The sequence below is a fragment of the Elephas maximus genome, chromosome 11, assembly GCF_024166365.1.
Source record: "Elephas maximus indicus isolate mEleMax1 chromosome 11, mEleMax1 primary haplotype, whole genome shotgun sequence".
NCBI lineage: Eukaryota > Metazoa > Chordata > Mammalia > Proboscidea > Elephantidae > Elephas > Elephas maximus.
In genome coordinates this window covers 30,058,153-30,073,531 of record NC_064829.1, presented here as the reverse complement: position 1 = coordinate 30,073,531, position 15,379 = coordinate 30,058,153, and the positions used below count along the sequence as shown (strand labels likewise).

General features: G+C 40.0%; 1 protein-coding gene across 2 annotated transcripts in view; it reads right to left on the bottom strand.

Annotated features, from left to right (window-relative positions):
- Positions 1 to 15,379, bottom strand: part of LAMA3 (laminin subunit alpha 3) — a 323,465-nt gene that overhangs the window by 101,095 nt on the left and 206,991 nt on the right. The window contains exon 38 of one of the 2 annotated variants that reach the window (XM_049902138.1): positions 3,492 to 3,722. In XM_049902138.1, coding sequence (XP_049758095.1) covers positions 3,492 to 3,722 — 231 coding nt within the window. Of the gene's footprint in view, positions 1 to 1,207; positions 2,110 to 3,491; positions 3,723 to 15,379 lie in introns of those variants that run through there. The other variant, XM_049902139.1, reaches the window with a different exon arrangement.

Sequence of the window (15,379 nt, the reverse complement as noted above, 5' to 3'; positions counted from 1 at the left end):
GAGAATCAAAGCATGAAAGGAATGTTCTTTAGCTGTAAGCATGACTGAGAGATACATTAAAACGAAATTTAGCTAACAATGGTGGGACTGTATCCATATACAAATAATCTCGATTCATAAGTGGCAAGTGCCTTATAATTATCACCATTTATTACATTGCATGCTTGAAAAATGATCATATTTGGTAAAGGGCAAATTATTCAAATAAATAAATACATCTGGTTAGTTCAGAACAACATGCCTGAGTAAAAGCCTTAACTGAACATGCTTTGGGGATTGGATAATTTATCTTGATTAAAAATAAAATTACCTCTCTTAATTTGCTTTTGGTTAGAAACAGAAAAAAGCACTCCTGTGACTTTCAGATACAGCATTTGTCAGTTTCTGAAATACAATCATTTTGTCACCTCTTTTTTTTTTTTTATAAAGCAAGCAACCTGCCCACATACATTTTACATAAAATTCAGTTCCCATATTCAGATTGTTTGGAAGGCTGGCTTGCTAAATATAAATGAATGTGTCCTCATATATTATTTCAGTAAAGGGGTTTATAATTAGTTAGGTTTTTTTTAAAGTGATAATTATTTATAATGACTTTGGCAGTAAACGTGTGTAGTACGGACAATAAAATCATATCCCTTTTCAGGCTTCCAGGGCTATTTCAGCAGCCACAGGTTCTGTATCTCTGTAAGTGCCCTATAATATCCAGGAAATTTACAGAAAGAGACTAGAATTTATGAACGTTTAATGCCTTTTTTTTTTAATGCCTAGCAAATTAAAGCATGTCTGTTAGGTATTGTGTAAACCTTATCCGATTACTTTTCTTAGCAGGAATTTCACTGGTTCTCGGGTTTTACTTTCTGAGTGACTTTCTTCTGAGCTGAATTTGGAAACCTACAGGGGTTGGACTCCTTTGTCCTGAGGCTTGAGTTACTCTCTAAAGGGCATGGACTTTCACAGTATTTTAACATCCACAAGCATTCAAATGCTTAACTTTCCAGGTGGGCTGATGTTTATGGGGCTTGTGGTTAACAGCTCAGGGAGCAATCTGTCAGGTATTGTAATAAACAGTGCCAGTCAACAAAATGGGGAGGCCATCACCCCTCCCCCAACCCACCCACTTAACTCATTAATCACAGTAACTTAAAACGTCACAATGCTGGAAACCCTTCCCCATCCCAAGCCAAAATTTAAAAAACGATGTTACCTGGCTGGGTCTAAGCTCCACATAACTTGCTTGCAGATGCCTTTGACCAGGAGGCTGAAGAAACTCTACCCTCTGCTGCTGTGTGTCGTATCCCATACACTGTCCGAGCACTGCCCCAAGAAGCCAGAGCCACCCTGCGCTCTGGGCAGAGCACCTCACTGAGGGGAGCATCCTGGTCTCTGGGCTCCTGCTGGCAGTGCACGAACCAACCTCTGCTTCTTCCTCTTATACCTGCCCTTCCTGCTCAGTGCCCAGGCCTGCCTGACTCAGGTAAGGAAGGCTGTCTGCGGCAGGGGCCCCACCTTTAAACGTCCCGCATGAGTCAGACTGTGCAGAGCACACCTAACAGTCCGGGAGATAAGCACACCGCTCTGTAATTCCAGTGAGGTGGGGCCGGCATCACCTTCTACCCACCTAACCCTGCAGACAGCACTAGACAATTAAAAAAAAAAAAAAAAATAGCAGCTGTAAATCACAGGCTGAGTCAACCCCCAAGATATGCCTCAGCTATGAAAAAAAAAAAAGCTATGAGGGAGGGCAAATCTGCTGCAAAAGACTCTTTAAAGTGTTAAAAAGCAAAAATGTCACATTGAGAACTAAGGTGTGCCTGACCCAAGCCATGGTATTTTCAATTGCCTGATGTGCATGCGAAAGCTGGACAATGAATAAGGAAGACTGAAGAAGAGCTGATGCCTTTGAATTATGGTGTTGGTGAAGAACATTGTATATACCATGGACTGCCAGAAGAACAAATTTCTTTTGTAAGAAGTACAGTCAGAATGCTTCTTAGAAGGGAGGATGGTGAGACTGCATCTTACATACTTTAGACATGTTATCAGAAGGCACCAGTCCTTGGAAAAGGACATCATGCTTGGTAATGTAGAGGGTCAGTGAAAAAGAGCAAGACCAGACAGTGTTCCATTCTGTTGTACACAGGGTCACTGTCATGGATTGAATTGTGTCCCCCCAAAATAAGTGTCAACTTGGTTAGGCCATAATTCCAGGTATTGTGTGGTTGTCCCTTGTATTTTGTGATCTGATGTGATTATCCTATGTGTTGTAAATCCTAACCTCTATGATGTTAAAGAGGCAGGATTAGAGGCAGTTATGTTAATGAAGCAGGACTCAATCTGCAGGATTAGGTTGTATCTTTGGACTCAGGTCCCTGCACTGAGAAGCTCCTAGACCCAGGGGAAGACTGATGACAAAGACCTTCCCCTAGAGCCAACAGAGACAGAAAGCCTTCCTTTGGATCTGGCACCTGGAATGTGGACTTCTAGCTTCCTAGACTGTGAGAGAATAAATTTCTGTTTATTAAAGCCACCCATTTGTAGTATTTCTGTTATAGGAGTCTAGATAACTAAGACAGCAGCTGTGAGTCAGAGCCGACTCAACAGCACCTAACAACAACAAGAGTGAGGCAGGGAACCTGAGGCCCCACTCTTCCCTTTGGGCTGGGGATTTTAACTAGCTGGAAAAGAGAGAGAGGGAAGGAGGAGGAACACAGGCAATCTGTGGACTAATTGTTACAAGACAGGAGTTCCCAGAAAACCATGGCAGGTAAGACATGCGCAGGTTAAAAACACAGAAAACTCTAAGGTTGCAGATCACCCTGGGATTTCCTGCTATCAAGGGGTCAAGAAAGTGAAAAGTTTGGTAAGTCTCTATACGTTGCGTATATGGGACACACAGAATGACAATGTTTTCTGCTTCCTAATAACTGTTCTAGCCATTTTGCTTTCCTCTCCCTCTTTAGGAAAAGAACATATTTAAAGCTTGCAATATTAACTTATTTCATTGTATGGCACATTTTAATTAACTGAGGGCAAATCCAGCAGACTGGGCCTCAAACAATAAGGGTCTACTACAAGCCAGAAAATTGGACTACAAATTCCCCTTGCAGAATCCAGGACATTCTCTGGAATTCAACTCTATTCTAGGGGGACTTAAGAAAGGCTTTGGTTAGGCAAAGACATGAGGATCCTGGGTCTGCCACTGGGAAAGCACAGCTCAAATACTGAGATCCCACTGGCAGCTTCCTTCCTACCATTCCCAGAACCTAAAAGCTTCCTAGAACCTAAATGCTTTTCTATGCATTTTGAGACATTTATGATTTCTTTTGCATATTTAATACCTGAAGGTAGTCTAGGTAAAATATAAGCCTAGCAGAAACTTGTACAATGGACAGAGCTGTCCGAACTGCCCCACAGTGCAGGGCAGCAGCCAGAAGAGCCCACCCCAGAAGTCCCCTCTGGGAATTTTACAGCAGAGGAAAATTTCCTACCTGGCATGAGTCACCAGTATACTCAGGGGGGCAGGAACACATCTCTACATGATGTGCTACACTTCCACTCCCTGAGTTGGAGGCCTGCTCCAGCCCCACCTCGCCCAGGGTGAGCCGCTGCGTCTCAGTGAAATAGAGGCCTCGGATGCGCACGCCTTCCAGTCTAGACAGCACCGTCATCAGCTCTTCCCGAGACACTGGTGCACTGCTGCCTGCATGTCTGAAGTTCCCCTGCACGTGCGAAGAGAAGGGAAAGATCTCCCTCAGGCAGGTTCACCTCCAGGAGGCTCAAAGAGGCAGATGCCCACAGCAAATCAAGGTAAAGACATTTAAACTACAGAAGGATAAAAAATAATAATAAGATGGGTAAGTACCCAGCATGTTTACGTTCTGAAGGCAGCTGTGCCAGATTATTCCTAAGAAGAGAGGGTTCCAGGGGAAGCCAAAAATTAAATGAAGAAGATAAGAAATAAGAGGCACTAAGGCTACCAACGATGACTGCCCTGACAGAGAACACAACAGAGAATCCCTAATGGAGCAGGAGAACAGTGGGATGCAGATCTTAAATTCTCATAAAAAGACCTGGCTTAATGGTCTGACTGAGACTGCAGGGATCCTGACAGTCATGGTCCCTGGACCCTTTGATAGCCCAAGATTGGAACCATTCCCAAAACCAACTCTAGAGACGGGGATTGGCCTGGACTATAAGAGAGACAATGATGCTGGTGAGGAGTGAACTTCGTGGCTCAAGTAGACACATGAGACTATGTGGGTGACTCCTGGCTAGTGGTGAGAGGAGAAGGAAGAAGGGGACAGGAGCTGGCTGAATGGACCCAGGGAATATAGGATGGAGAGAAGGAATGTGCTGTCTCCTTAAAAGGGGAGCAGCTGGGAGTGCAGGGCGGGGCATGCATGGCTTTTTGTATGAGAGGCTGACTTGATTTGTAAACTTTCACCTAAAGCACAATAAACAAATTAAAAAAAAAAATAAGGGGCAATAAAATGAAATAATTTTCCCAGTGTTATACATATTTTAAAATGTACTTCCATTTGTGCAGAAGTAAGGTGAGGAAGAGATGAGAAAGAAAGGCATATGGAAATGAACTGAGTTATGCAGCTCATATCCATTCATTAAATGTGCATAATTATGACGGAAAATACAATCTTGCAAATTCACACTCATATTACTGTAATAAAAACAGTATTATAGCAGAGGCCCAAGATGGAGGAGTAGTCAGATGCTTCCTGTGGTCCCTCTTACAACAAAGACTCAAAAAAACAAGTGAATCAATTACATATGATAAGCTAGGAGCTCTAAACATCAAAGGCAAAGTTAAGGAATTGGACTGAGTGGCAGGGGGAGGGAAAAATGGTTCAGAAGCAGTGAGGAGTTGCCAGACCTGACCCAGCAGGAACTAGGACCCTGCAGATCAATTCGCCACTGCTGCAAGCACGGAACGGCAAGCAGAGGCATTCAGAATGAGTTTTCCACATCGGGGAAGGCCGAATGGCCAAGAGTCTGCTCAAACCTCCAGAACAACTGGCAAGCGAAGTACCTGCATTTAACCTATGTGATCTAAAAACACCCCTTTGGGAAAAACTTCTCACACACTTACCTGCTCCCTTCCTGCTCTGTACTGGGTCCCAGCCAGCTGTATCCCCTGGGTCAATAGAAGGGCCCTACACACACCCTGAGCCATTCCCCCGGTCTTGGAGAGGGAAAAAATTAACAAATGTGGAAAAAATAATCTGCTGGCTCCCCTAAGTGAGGAACTCAGGGCAGAAACAGCTCCTTTGCCTAGGCACAGGCATAAGGGGCCCATGGACTTTGAATGCCTTTCACCCCTGCATAGACCTGTACGGGCCCATTTCAAGAGAGCAGGCCCTCATTAGCACAGTACAACAGGGTGTGTACCTGAAGTCTAAGCTTCAGTTGTTTTAGCTACATGGTGGAGAGGCAACTTTGTGTCATTTGACATAGCTCTGCCCGTTAAGCAGTGCCCTCACCTACCCACATCAGGGGCCTGAGGACTGATGGCTCCACCCACAACACCTAGCCACCCATGACAGGGGTCCAAGAATAAGTGGCTCCTCCCAGTCCTTACAGCCAACAGCACTGGGTGCCCATAGTCCGGCTGCAAAACATACCCAACTATCCATTCTAGGGAACAGGGATACGCTTTCCTCACAATGCTTGGGGGTGGTTGTCAGCCCCCTACCTTGCTCATCGTGTGACCCCCTACTGCATCCAGATACCTGTGCTTACATCAATCATCTCTGCTTGTCTAGGACTGTGGGTGAGACTCTGCACCACACACTTGGTGACTATCTGCACACCTGAGCTGAATCCATACAAGTAAAGGGAATGAACTCCTGGGTCCACGTCCCTCGTAACAGCTCTAACCACCTAGTGACAGGATGTAAGAGCTTTGAAGGTACCAACAATCAAACTAGCTCACACAACAAGCCTATTTGGGCATATCAAAACAAAACAAAACAAGAAGCTATGACACAGTGAGCAAACATAAAATAAATAAATATAATAACTTTTTGGTGGCTCAGAGACAACAGTCAACATCAAATCATATAAAGAGGTAGACCACAATGGCTTCAGCAAGCTCCCAAAACAAAGAATCAAGAAATCTTCCAGATGAAGAGAATTTCCTGGAATTACTGGAGGTAGAATACAAAGGATTAATAAATAGAACTCTTCAAGAGATAAGGAAGGAGATCAGGCAAAAAAAAAAATTAATAAAACAACAAGCCAAGGAGTGCGCAGACAAAGCATTAGAGAAACTTAAGCAGATTAAACAAGAGCATAATGACAAATTTAATAGGCTGCAAGAATCCACAGAAAGACAACAAACAGAAATTCAGAAGATTAACAATAAAATTTCAGAATTAGACAATTCCATAGAAAGTCATAAGGCCAGAATTGAGGCAATGGACGTCAGAATTAGTGAGACTGAAGATAAAGCACTTGACACCAATATATTTGAGGAAAAATCAGATAAAAGAATTAAAAAAAATGAAGACACCCTAAGAATTATATGGGACTCTATCAAGAGGAATAACTTACGAGTGATCGGAGTACTAGAATGGGGGGAGGGGGGAGGAGGATAACAGAAAACACAGAGAGAATTGTTCAAGATTTGTTGTCAGAAAACTTCCCTGATATTATGAAAGATGAGAAGATATCTATCCAAGATGCTTATTGAACCCCACACAAAGTAGATCTCAAAAGAAAGTCACCAAGACATAGTATAATCAAACTTGCCAAAACCAAAGATAAAGAGAGAATTCTAAGAGTGGCTAGGGATAAGCAAAAAGTCACCTACAAGGGAGAGTCAATATGAATAAGCTCGGACTATTCAGCAGAAACCATGCAAGCAAGCAAGAAGGCAATGGGATGACACATATAAAAGCTTGAAGGAAAAAAAATTGCCAGCTAAGAATTATATATCCAGCAAAACTGTCTCTCAAATATGATGGCGAAATTAGGACATTTCCAGACAAACAGAAGTTCAGGGAATTTGCAAAAACCAAACCAAAATTACAAGAAATATTAAAGGGAGTTCTTCAGTTAGAAAGTCAATAACATCAGATAACTACGCAAAATGAGAACATGGGACAGAGCAACCAGATAGGAAAATCATAAAAATAAATCAAAGCTAAAATGCTCAAAACAGGAAAACAGAGAAGTCATTATGTAAAAGATGACAACATGAAATCAAAAAAGACAGACTAAATATCTAGTCATAGATCTTTCATACGGAGAGGAAGTCAATGTGATATAAAGACATTAAACTTAGAAAAATACTGGTAAATATTAAGGTAACCACAAAGGAAACTAACAATCCTACACAGTAAAATAAAAAACAAGAAAAACATAAAGACTCAGCAAATACAAAATCAACAACAATGAAAAAGAGGAAAAGAAAATATATAAAGAAAAATGATTCAGCACAGATAATTAAGTGGAACAAAGAAACTGTCAACAACACACAAAAAAAGACATCAAAATGACTGCATTAAACTCATACCTGTCCATAATTACGCTGAATGTAAATGGACTAAATGCACCAGTAAAGAGACAGAGAGTGGCAGAATGGATAAAAAACACAATCCGTCTCTTTGCTGCCTACAGGAGACACACCTTAGACTTAAAGACACAAACAGACTAAAACTCAAAGGATGGAAAAAAAACATATCAAGCAAACAACAATCAAAAAAGAGCAGGAATGGCAATATTAATTTCTGACAAAACAGACTTTAAAGTAAAATCCACCACAAATGGTACGGAAGGATACTATATAATATTTAAAGGGGTCAGTACACCAGGAGGATATAACCATAACAAATATTTACACACCCAATGACAGGGCTCCAAAATACATAAAACACACTAACAGCATTGAAAAGAGAGATAGACGAGCTCCATAATAACAGTAGGAGACTTCAACATACCACTTTCGGTGAAGGACAGAGCATCCAGAAAGAAGCTCAATAAAGACACGGAAGATCTAAATGCCACAATCAACGAACTTGGCCTCAGAGTCATATACAGAGCATTCCACCCAACAAGTATACTTTCTTTTCCAATGCACATGGAACATTCTCCAGAATAGACCACATATTAGGCCATAAGGCAAGGCTTAACAGAATCCAAAACATCAAAATATTACAAAGCATCTTTTCTGACCATAAACCCATAAAAGTAGAAACCAATAACAGAAAATGCAAGGGAAAAAAATCCAACACATGCTCAAAAACTATTGAGTTATAGAAGAAATTAAGGATGGAGTAAGAAATTCATAGAATCAAATAAGAATGAAAACATCCTACCAGAACCTTTGGGACACAGCAAAAGCAGTGCACAGCGGTAAATTTATAACAATAAATGCACACATGCAAAAAGAAGAAAGGGCCAAAATAAAAATTTAGCCCTACAATTTGAACAAATAGAAAGAGAACAGCTAAAGAAACCGTTGGGCAGCAGAAGAAAGCACATAATAAAAATTAAAGCAGAATTAAATGAAATAGAGAATACAAAATCAATCTAAAGGGTTAACAAGATCAAAAGCTGGCTCTTTGAAAAGATCAGTAAAATCGATAAACCATTGGCCAAACTGACAAAAGAAAAACAGGAGAGGAAGCAAATAACCTGGATAAGAAATGAGATGGGCGGTATCACAACAGATCCAACTGAAATTAAAAGAATCATGACACAATACTATGAAAAATTGTACTCTAACAAATTTGAAAACCTAGAGGAAATGGACAAATTTTGAGAAATGCACTACCTACCTAAACTAACACAAACAGAGTTAGAACAACTAAATAAACCTATAACAAAAGAAGAGATTGAAAAGGTAATCAAAAAACTTCCAAGAAAAAAAAGCCCTGGCCCTGACTAGAAGGCAGGAGGGAACAGGAAAGCTGGTAATAGGGAACCCAGGGGTTGAGAAGTGAAAGTGTTGACATGTCCTGGGGTTGTTAACCAAGGTCATAGAACAATGTGTGTACTAACTGATGAGAAATTAGTTTGTTTTGTAAGCCTTCTTCTAAACTACAATTAAAAAAAAAGAAAAAGCCCTGGCCCTGATGGCTTCACTGGAGAATTCTACTAAACTTTCAGAGAAGAGTTAACACCACTACGATTAAAGGTATTTCAGAGCATAGAAAACAACGGAATACTCCCAAACTTATTCTATGAAACCAGTGTAACCCTGATACCAAAACCAGGTAAAGATACCACAAAAAAAGGAAATTACAGACCTATATCCCTCATGAACTTAGATGCAAAAATCCTCAACAAAATTCTAGCCAACAGAATTCAACAAAATAAAAAAAAAAAAAAATTCACCACAACCAAGTGGGATTCATACCAGGTACTCAGGGATTTTTTTTTTTTTACTCAGGGATGGTTCAACATTAGAAAAACAACCAATGTAATCCACCACATAAATAAAACAAAAGATAAAAACCACACAATCCTATCAATTGATGCAGAAAAAGCATCTGACAAAGTCCAACAGCTATTCATGATAAAATCTCTCAACAAAATAGGAATAGAAGGAAAATTCCTCAACATAATAAAGGGCATTTATACAAAGCCTACAGCCAACATCATCCTATTACAGCCAACATCATCCTATTACAGCCAACATCATCCTAAATGGAGAGAGTCTGAAAGCATTCGACCAGAGAACAAGAACCAGAGAAGGATGTCCTCTATCACCACTCTTATTCAACATTGTGTTGGAGGTCCTGGCCAGAGCAATTAGGCTAGAAAAAGAAATAAAGGCCATCCAAATTTGTCAGAAGAACTAAAAGCATTTCCATTTGCAGATGATATGATCTTATACACAGAATACCCTAAAGAATCCACAAGAAAACTACTGGAACTAATAGAAGATTTCATACAAAAATCAATTGGATTACTCTACACCAACAAAGAGAATGTCAAAGAACAACTCACCAAATCAATATGATTTACAATAGCCCCCAAGAAGATCAGACAGTTAGGAATAAATCTAACCAGAGATGTAAAAGACCTATACAAAGAAAACTACAAGACAATATTGCAAGGAGCCAAAAGAGAACTACACAAGTGGAAAAACATACCTTGCTCATAGGTGGGAAGACTCAACATTGTGAAAACGTCCATTCTACCCAAAGCAATCTAGATACAATGCAATCTTGATCCAAATTCCAATGACAGTTTTTAACGAGATGGAGAAACAAATCACCAACTTCATATGGAAGGGAAAGAAGCTCTGGATAAGTAAAGCATTACTGAAAAAGAAGAACAAAGTGGGAGGCCTCATACCATCTGATTTTAGAACCTATTATATTGTCACAGTAGTCAAAACAGCCTGGTACTGGTAAAACAACCGAAATATAAAACAACAGAACACAGTTGAGAATCCAGACATAAATTCATCCACATATGAGCAGCTGATATTTGACAAAGGCCCAAAGTCAGTTAAATGGGGAAAAGACAGTCTCTTTAACAAATGGTGCTGGCATAACTGGATATCCATCTGCAAAAAAATGAAACAAGACCCATACCTCACACCATACACAAAAACTAACTCAAAATGGATCAAAGGCCTAAATATAAAATCTAAAACAATAAAGATCATGGAAGAAAAAATAGGGACAATGTTAGGAGCCTTAACACATGGCATAAACAATATATAAAACATTATTAACAATGTACAAACACCAGAAAAGAAACTAGGCAACTGGGAGCTCCTAAAACCAAACACCCTCATCCAAAGACTTCACCAAAAGAGCAAAAAGACAACATACAGACTGGGAAAAAATTTTTGGATATGACAAATCCAATCAGTGTCTAATCTCTAAAATCTACAAGATGCTATAAAAACTCAACAACAAAAAAGACAAATAACCCACTTAAAACATTGGCAAAGGATACAAATAGGCACTTCACCAAAGAAGACATTTAGGCAGCTAACAGATACATGAGGAAATGCTCACCATCGTTAGCCATTAGAGAAATACAAATCAAAATTAAAATGAGATTCCATCTCACTCCAACAAGGCTGGCATTAATCCAAAAAACAGAAAATAATAAATGTTGGAGAGGTTGTGGAGAGACTGGAACGCTTATACACTGCTGGTGGGAATGTAAAATGGTACAACTACTTTGGTAATCGATTTGGCGCTTCCTTAGAAAGCTAGAAATAGAACTACCACATGATCCAGCAATCCCACTCCTTGAAATATATCCCAGAAAAATAAGAGCCCTCACACGAATAGATACATGCACACCCATGTTCATTGCAGCACTGTTTACAATAGCAAAAAGATGGAAACAACTAAGGTGCCCATCAACAGATGAATGGATAAACAAATTATAGTATAGTCACACAACGGAATACTATGCAACGATAAAGAACAATGATGAATTTGTGAAACATCTCATTACATGGAGGAATCTGGAAGGCTTTATGCTGAGTGAATTAGTTGCAAAAGGACAAATATTGTAGGAGCCCACTATTATGAAAACAGGAGAAAACATTCTTTGATGGTTATGAGGATGGGGAGGGAGGGAGGGAGAGGTATGTTCACTAGATAATAGACAAGAAATTATTTTAGGTGAAAGGAACCTAAAATACACACAATACAGAGGAAGTCAGCACATCTGGACTAATCCAAAAGCTAAAAAGTTTCCTGAATACTACCAAACACTTGGAGAGACACAGTAGCAGGGGTAGGGGTCTGGGGATCATGGTTTCAGGGGACCTCTAGGTCGACTGGCATAACAAAGTGTATTAAGAAAAGGTTCTGCATACCACTTTGGCGAGTGGTGTCTGGGGTCTTAAAAGCTAGCAAGCAGCCATTTAAGATGCATAAATTGGTTTCAACCTACTTGGAGCAAAGGAGAATGAAGAACACCAAAGACACAAAGAAAATATGAGCCCAAGATACAGAAAGGGCCACATAAACCAGCGACTCCATCAGCCTGAGACCGGAAGAACTAGATGGTGCCTGGCTACCACCAATGACTGCCCTGACAGGAAATACAACAGAGAATCCCTGATGGAGCAGGAGAAAAGTGGGATGTAGACCTCCGATTCTAGTAAAAAGACCAGACTTAATGGTCTGACCGAGACTGGAGGGACCCCAGAGGTCATGGCCCCTGGACTTTCTGTTAGCTCAAAACTAAACCCATTACCGAAGTCAACTCTTCAGACAATGATTAGACTGCACTGTAAGACATAAAATGATACTGGTGAGGAGTGTGCTTCTTAGGTCAAGTAGACACAGAAGACTATGTGGGCAGCTCCTGTCTGGAGGCAAGATGAGAAGGCAGAGGGGGTCAGGAGCTGGTTGAATGGACACGGGAAATATAGGGTGGAGAGAAGGACCATGTTGTCACAGTGTAGGGAGAGTAACTAGGGTCACATAACAATGTGTGTATAAGTTTTTGTATGAGGAAATGACTTGAATTGTAAACTTTCACTTAAAGCACAATAAAAAATTTAAGAAAATGAAAAGACTAGATATAAATATACCAAAAAAAAAGGAATAGTATAAAAGCTTTTATATATTGATGTCAACTGTCCACAATGTGAGAAGCCCTGCAGAGAGTGAGGGACATAGTTCCTACCCAGAGATTAAAAATCTGGAGCAGCTTTGAGCAAACAGTCTTCTTGGAATCAAGTAGCAGAACCTTCTGGTGATGGCTGTCCTTATTCTAGCACTTCTATGTCTTGTTTTGGGCCAGTCACCTTTCCCTTTCATAACTGATGGCACAGGACTTTTGATCATCTGCTGAAGGATCCCAAGACCTCTGTAACCTGTTGCTTGGAGCATTAAGAGTAGGGTGTTAGAATGCACATGCCGGGGTTCCTATCTCACCTGCAACCCTGCAAGCTTTGTGACTGTAGAAAAACTGCTTATCTAATAAGGATGATAGTGAAATACTACTGGCTGAGCACTTCTTATGTAACAAGCATTGTATTATGGGCTTTATATATGTTCTCTCATTGAATCCCCATAACAACTCTATGATATAGATGCTATAATTATCACTCCCATTTTACAGATGAGAACGCTGAGCACAGAGAAGTTAATTAACTTGTCCAAAGTCACACAGCCAGTGAGTGACATACCAGGATTCAAACCCAGGTAGACCCACTCTTTATATTCTGTTGGTAACCTTTATATTCTATTGCATTCTTTGAACTCAATTTCCATCTCTCTTAAATGGGCACAGTAATACCTAATCTCTAAGAATTATCATGAGGATTAAAGTAAGTTAAGAGATATAATACATATAAGGTGTTTAGCACAGTGCAGAGAATGTAGTAGACATTCGATAAATGGTAGCTATTATTATTAACACATAAATATATATAGTATTTATGTAACTTTAATGTAGGTTTTTAACAGCCTGAGGTATAATTTACATACAATAGTATACACTCATTTTAAATGTACAATTCAATCATTTTTAGTAAATTTACAGAGGTGTGCAGCCATTGCCACAATCTATTGCATTTTTACAAAAATAACGCACACCTTCTGCATTTGTTTGCCAGCCACGCCTTACCCTTGCAAGGTACTTTCGTAAGCACGCTATGCAACATATGGAGGAGGGTTGGTATGGTGGCTCCTGTGAGGGTGTCTCGCAGAGGAGAGGGCATGGCCGGCAAACAAATGCAGAAGGCATGTGTTATTTGCATAAAACGACAGTGATTTTAGAACATTTCCATCACCCCAAAAAGAACTCCTGTGCCTGTTTCAGTCACTACCCATCCCCACCCCTAGCCCCAGGCAACCACTAATCTATTTTCTGTCTTTATGGGTTTGCCTATGCCGGATGTCTTATATAAATACTAACTTACTTTTGATAATATGCCATTTGCTCCTATTAGCTCTGATTTCTCCTCTCTTCTTTGTGCTGTTATTGTCATAAAATTATATCCTTATTCATTGTATGCCCATTAACACAGATTTATAATTATTGCTTTATGCAGTTGTTTTTTAAATCAGATAGAAGAGTTAAAAACAAAAGATATATACATATACTGCCATTTATATTTAGCTATGTAGTTACTTTTACTAGTGCTTATCATTCTTTATGTGGATTTAAGTTACTATTTCGTTCCTTTCATTTCAGCCTGAAGGACTTCCTTTAGTACTTTTTGTAGGGAAGCTTTGCTAGCAATGAATCCTCTCAGTTTTGTCTTAATTTCTCCTTCATTTTTGAGAGATAGTTTTGCCAAATATAGAACCCTTGGTTGTCAGTGTGCTGCTTTTGGCACTTTGAATATGTCTTCCCACTGGCTTCTGGCTTCGATGGCTTCTGATGAGATAGCAGCTGTTAATCTTATTGAGGATTGCTTGTATGTGGTGAAGTGCTTCCGTCTTGCTGCATTCAAGATTCTCTATCTTTTAGCATTTTACTATGATATGCTACTACATTCTCAAGTCTTTCCTGAACATGTACACAGCCCTAGGGGTGTGCATACTCCTAGGCATGCACAGCCTTTTACATTCACATGAACATATTGAAGCTTTTCAAAGCTCCTATGACATCTTAGGTTCTGGATGGCACAAATGATTTGTGGCTCGGCTACTAACCTAAACGTTGGCAGTTCAAACCTATACAGCAGCACTGTGAACGAAAGCCCTGGCAATGTATTTCCATAAAGACTACAGCTAAGAAAACCCTACGGAGCAGATCTACTCTGTAACGCATGGGGTCGCCATGAGTTGAAATTGATTTGACAGCAAGTGGCTTGGTTTGGTATGAACTTCTTAGTCCCCAGCTTTTCTTTTTAAGCTTTGTGTTTAGCCTATTATTTTCCTCAACTGTTATTCACCACCTCAGGCAGTCATGAAAGTAAATAATTGCCTCTAAATGTTTTTAACAAATGTCCCCAAAGAAAAGGCTTTTTGTACTGGAAGAGCATTGAGTCAAATAAAATAAAGACAGTCTTGCAACTGGAGTTTTCCAGGAAACTTCCAGACAGGTGAGCTAATGGTAATTCACTGGGAATAAGGCTTTGAAAAAGTTCAATCCCTTTCTACCCCTTCCAGTGGCTACGAGGCTGCTGATTTTCACTTTGATTGTGGGATGTTGGTTTCAAGGCTACCTTGGAGCTGAAGAGAGTGAGATGGGAACAGGGCAAGTTAGAACGCCACAAAGGTTCACTCTTCTTATAGAGATAGCCACTTTTCTTTAATAAATGCTCCCAGATTGTTGAAAGCCTTTGGTTAACTGCCAGAGTTGTGAAAAAGTTGATTTTGACAATTCTTGACAGTGTTCTCATTGCTTTTAAGGAGGTTCTTACTCCACCTCTTCTGCTGACATCGCCCCTCTTCATGTAAATAAAATCATACAATAT